At 47.7% G+C, this 6,000-nt stretch overlaps 1 protein-coding gene across 1 annotated transcript in view; it reads left to right on the top strand.

Annotated features, from left to right (window-relative positions):
* LOC115321315 overlaps nucleotides 1–2,904 on the top strand; it is a 59,343-nt gene extending 56,439 nt beyond the window's left edge. The window contains exon 5 of the mRNA XM_029981528.2: nucleotides 2,708–2,904. Coding sequence (XP_029837388.2) covers nucleotides 2,708–2,904 — 197 coding nt within the window. The remainder of the gene's footprint in view (nucleotides 1–2,707) is intronic.
* The last annotated feature ends 3,096 nt before the right edge of the window (nucleotides 2,905–6,000 follow it).

A 6,000-nucleotide genomic window follows, 5' to 3' on the forward strand; every position in this document is an offset into this window, starting at 1 on the left:
TACTCTGCCGCAGATAGTGGTAGTGGCCATTGCCTCCGCCGCCAAATTGCTTCCCGAAGGGTTTGTGTACCATGCGGCTAACTCGGCGAGTCCGCATTCCAGAGCTCGCTCCTGGGTTGCCAGGAACAGGGGATTTCTTGTGTCCTACTGCAATCTCATGTTAATCGTCTTCCCCATCGCGACGGCGGTAATATCCTTTCAAGTCAGCGTTGTGAACCGGGCAAGCCTCCCCTTTTATATCTCGCCGAGTAAGCCTAGAAGTAAGACACGAGGCTCGCGTCTTTATACCTCGGGTGCCCTTCTCACCTTGAAGCAAGCGATGCGGTGAAACCACTAGCTGCGTTGCTCAAAGCGTGAGTTTCCTTCAGAACAGGTAACGATGGGGTAAACCCAGTCCATTTTTTGCGCAAGCGAAGGGATTGAAAACCTGTGGCGGGATGGCCATATACCATATATCCGCGTTCCGCAACGGCTACATATACCATGTGCTACTCGATGTGAGCGTCAGCGTCCTGTTCCGTTCACGTGCATACGAGCTCTAGGGACTGACCGGTCCTAGGAGGGGGCGGCAGCTCAGCGAGCGAGCCCGCTTGAACCGTTCACGCCTCAAGGCAAGCTGGACAGCTACAAGCCACCTAAATGTCTACCGCCTCATCCCCGGCCAGGTCGTGACGTGACATACCTTATTAAACGTCTTGCCGTCACTGCCACGACCGGCCACAGTAAAGTCGCAAAAGAATCCTTTCAGTCGGCTCTGTAGTTTTCTATAGGGACGACCCCCTGAAGGAAGAGCCGTTCCTCTACCCTTCGTCGATTGTTGGAATGACGCGAAGCAACTAGCCGTCTTGGCCCAGCAGTTACAAATCATTGGCTCATTAACTCGCCTGCCAGCGTTCCCGGTGTCAACTGCAATTTCCGCCAGTTTACCCAACACCCACTGACAATCTCGTCCGCAGTGTTCCCGGTGTAAACTGCCATTTCCGCAATCTCTCCGACGCCCACTGACAAAAACCCATCTGCACCCTGGGTCTCGAACAGCGCTTACTTGCCTACCGCATCACCCCAAGGCTAAATCGCAAATCTTCAATGAGTCCTGGCTGTTTCTCCTACTACCAGTCGTTATCCTGCCTTCCAGCGAGCATGCCGTGCCTCTCCTCTGCCTCCGAAGACGACTTTCTTACATCTTAACCGCGCTCTTCATCTTGCACCCGGCTGCATCACCTCCTGGCCACCACTATTCTGAAGTACCCGAGAAAACGCGTCCTCAACCTCGTCCTTCGAGCCCTTTAAGTACTCGATTCGAGGAGACACCTGCTGAGCTCTGCCGTGAGGCAAGTCGTCAAAATTCCACCATACTTTGCTTCAACGGGCATCGTTAGCGTTAGTGAACAACCCGCTCAACGAATCCGTGGGACTCCCTGGGGACGGCTGGAAGCAGAGGCATACCGAACGGGGCCCACGTTGGGCGCCATTTTAATGTGGGGTTCTTTATGGAGGGCGCTTTACTAATAATCGCCGCCCGATCGGTATGCGTTTCGCTCGTCACCCGGGGAGTGGCATAACACAACGAGAAGACAGTGAATGGGTTCAATAGCTCCCGGTCGCCCGTCGTCGAGAGCCGGCAGTCGGGGCCCGCCGACCCTTGTTGTCGCCTGTCGATCAGAGCTCGCAGTCGGAGTGCGTAGGCTGGCTGTTCCGGGCTATCATAGGCCGAGTCTCCCTGCGGAACCACCCCGGTATCGTCATAGTCCAGGTCGGTATGGCCAGGGCTCGCCGTTTATTACTGGTCCGTCTCCAAACCTCGCTGGTGGACCGCTCCGTGTTCGCCATGGGCCAGGCCAGGCAGCCCGGCTCCGTCGTTCCTGCCCAGCTCCAGCCTGGCTCAGCACGCACTCCCTCGTGCCAGCTCGTGACTTCTCCGCCGACCGCTTGTCATGTGCCCTCTGCCTCGTCTTTCACTCTCGGCTCCCACAAATTAAGATTTACAAATTATATCGATTATAATTTATAAAGAAGGGGAACAAAAATCCCATAAACAAACACAAATCTCCAAAAATAAAAAGATTTGTGTTTGTCTTTTCTCCCCCTTGTTCCCCTTCCCCAGGGAATATTATGTTGTAATTTTTGGGTTGTTTTTTTTTTTTTTTGTTTTTTTTTTTGTCAAGCTCGCTGCACCTTTGAATTGATTGCTTTATCATCAGTGACAATGGTGCCGTTTTTGATATATTGTTTTCATATAAATCACAATATTCTTTAATTTTCAAGGGTTATTATATATTCTACTTATTTTAATTTTGTATGATATATAAATCATTATATCCTATTTTTATAGAACTGTACTACCTTTTTTTTCCTTGTTCCCGCCTTCAAATCAAACTAAATCAATGTTTATTTTTTTCTTGTGCTAACCAACAGCTCAAAAGCCTACAGGGTTCAGCAGGCAGTATGTGAGAAGACCTCTTATAGGAGGGAACTACATATTATTAATTATACGGCATATTATTTGCACTGCAAAAGTGAAATACAGTATTCGGAGATTGTGTGACAACCGGTTCACCGCTATAAAATGCGTCACCCAAAAACAAAAAACGCGTAGTGAGAAGGTGAATTAGGAACATTCAATTGTATTACACTATATTTAATTAAAATTTTAGCTGTTTATACCTAGAAAATTTATTCTAATAGTCAAACTTTAATTATTTTTCAGTGGATGCATCCATGAAATCGTGCGATATGGTCAGAGCAAGCATTGATGCTACCGGTGTGGAATGCAACAAAGAGTTTAGCAGAATGTGTGGATCATCGACAAAAATAATATCCACTACAGATGGCTGTAACGATGTCCCCACTCCTCGATGCAGTGAGACATCACAACCTCCTTCAAGTGCTAACGAGCAGGTTTGATTACAACGTGATTGTGAAAAAAAAAACGTAACATCACGACAATAAACAATACCTCGAAGGTATTGCAGTCTTTTCTATGTTTGTCTTGCAATCAGTTCGCATATTTTAAGCATTTTTGTATACCGTTAGGGTTGGCACAATCACTAATTACGGTAAATACAGGGTGTTTATTTTTACTTGCGACATGTTTAAAAAAAAGATGTGATCGGTGACCCTTACATGTGAGCTTTGTTCACGGTGTATTTAACTGGCTCGGCGGACGTTAGACGAAGCAATCTTCATCAACATCTATTGGCTAATGAACATTTTAAATATTGGATTTATGAGTAATGTTCGAATAGCAGTTTTAAAACCAAACGCTAATAACGGCTAGATATATTTAAAAAAATTTCGAAAAGGCAATCGTTTTTTTAGATATTCGTATGCCTCCGCATGTTTTTCTGCAGTTCAAGAAGTGCGGGCATAGAAGCGCGCCTGATTATTTAGAGTGGGACGGCCCTAAATATTACTGAGAAGAGTGACTGGCAATTTGTCGTTGTCTAGGCAGCGTCCGGCCCCACCAACGACGCGCTGCCGAGGTAAAAAAGAGGGAATCGGCTCGGGTGCGTCACTCTTGTACCAATTGATAATAGGGACTTCTAGCAAAGCGTTACCGTCTTCCGCGCACCGCACCGCAAGAGAATTCAAAGCATGCTTCTAAACGCGCGCCCCGAGTTCACGGTATCACCCGGGCGCGCGTTTAAAACCATGTTTCAAAGCCTCCGGTGTGCGGTACCCGGCACACGCTAACGGTTTGCTAAAGGACACCTTTGATGTGCTCTCCATGGGCACGCTTATTGAATTGCCGACAAACATTCATAAACGTATCACTAAATTTCTCAAAGGTCATTCCCTTTTCGCAAATTGTATAAATTGTGAGAGATCAACTTTCAAACTGCAATCGGAACATGGATCATAAAACCAATACTCAGAAAGTTCATTAGGTAACTTTAGTTAATTAGCTGACGTATCGTGATGAATTTAGCCACGTCTAACACCCGCCGAGTTCGTTAAATACGCAGTCAAAAGAGCACCCATGTAAAGGTCAACCACATTCTTTAATGCGTTAGCATTACAACGCTCGTTTCGACGAAAACCCTGCCGTGTCTTTCGTTTTCCAGTTGTCGCGCGCGACGCTCCCATTGGTCCGAAGCGCTGACGTGAGCACGCATCAACCCCTCCCTCTCTCCCCGGCACTGACAAACTGACAGACATCACCGGGTTTTCGTCAAATCGAGCCCTTTCGTTTTCGGCAAAGTCACGCGCAAAGTTGGCGCGGAGCCATACAGGCGAAATCGCCGCGCAACACATCCAGATTACAAAACCGTAGCGCTGAATAAGGTGGTTTAACCAGAGACGGCCAACGCAGGACACAGATTGAAACGAGTGCTGCGTCAGCACTCGGCTTTGAGTCGTCAAGTTTGAGCCGAACGCTGACGTAACCGTCGTGTCCAATCTGTCTCAGTTGAGACACTAGAGAGTTTTAGGATAGGGGGCCCCAAAGCTTGGGGGTCCCAAAGAAATAGGGACTCGCCACTGCGCATGCGCAGAACCCAAACTCTGTTTGGGGCTTTGGGTTGGTGCTTGGGCCCCCAGTTGCTTGGGGCCGGGTTCCATCGACGAACATGGCGGCACCCTTTCCGCTCGCTTCGGAGCGAATTCGTCATGGTCTCTGCAGTATTAGCCCATTTCAATGCCAATAAATAGTGCAACCGGCTTTCGCTTTGCTTTATCTCGCTCAAAACACAAAGAATGAGCGGTGAGCTCACCCCATTTTAAAGATCGTCACCGATTCTGGCCGTTTCTAAGCCTAAACATACTGTTGACATGGCAACGTATTGCTACCCCGTGGCTCCGAGTGGATTTCGTTCGTGGCACGATACCTGGAGCTTGAAAACAAGTATTTCAAGGCTTCAAAGTCGCTCCAGCTCAGATCTAAATAATAGTGCAGCCGCTCGCAGAGTATGCGCGCTCGCGTTCGTCTCAGTGTCGGCAGAGTTGAAGGCCTAAATCTTCGGTTGCAAATAGTCAAAGCGCAGACGAACGCCCAAAAAATTTTACAAGGAGGCATACTTAAAACAGCGTGCAAGCACAGGAGGAAGAAAATAGAACACAGGGAAGAGCGCTGACTCCCAACGTATGTATTGTGAAAAACAAATAGAAAGAGGAAGCTTCAGACATGAAGCCCACGCGCGCCCACAAGGTAAAAAGAAAGAATAAAAACAGGTACATTGCTAAGTTCCAGTAGAAAAGGAAAAAACTAACATTATAAGATCAAGACGAAAAAAAAAAGAGGAGAAAAAGAAGAAAAAAAACAACAACAACGTGGGCTTCATATCTGAAGCTTCCTCTTTCTCTTTCTTTCACAATACATAAGTTGGGAGTCAGCGCCCCTTCCTGTGTTCTGCTATCTTCCTCCTGTGCTTGTGCGCTGTTTTAGGTATGTCTTCTAAGTACCAGCTAGCTGATCAACTCTCTATGTTACTACGAGAACACGCGCCAAATTAGAGCGCTACGGATTAGATTGTTTCGGCTACACCCGAAGCGGGATGGCCGAACGAGTCGAGGCCGATCCAAGGTCAGAAGAAAATGGCGGAAGACAAGGCTCCCGCGCGCGTTCGCTTCTTGATCGACAACATAATTTACGTGCTACGCGAAACGTACGCCACTAACCCATTCCAGGATTTAGGAGATGGACTTCAATAGACCATTTGCTATACTACCCAAGCATCAAAGAGAATGCAGGTATTGGTGTTCCACGCGCCACACGCGCACGCCTCCCCCGTATAAAATATTCGAAGTAAATAACCAAAATAAAGCTTTGACGAACGTGCTTGCAAGATACAATTTGTTTTGGGTGTTTGCTTCAGAAAAGTTACAACTGATGACGCCAGCACGTGCGGCGCGTGGAACACCAATCCCTGCATTCTCCTTGATGCTTGGGTAATATAGCAATAGGACTATTGCCGAAAGGGTCTCCGAAGCAATCGGAAGAAATTTCTCCACGCGGGCCCTTCGCGACCGGGTCGACCTGCTGCTGGCACAGTTTAATACGAA

This window comes from Ixodes scapularis, unplaced genomic scaffold, assembly GCF_016920785.2.
Source record: "Ixodes scapularis isolate PalLabHiFi unplaced genomic scaffold, ASM1692078v2 PGA_scaffold5__190_contigs__length_132052651, whole genome shotgun sequence".
Taxonomy (NCBI): domain Eukaryota; kingdom Metazoa; phylum Arthropoda; class Arachnida; order Ixodida; family Ixodidae; genus Ixodes; species Ixodes scapularis.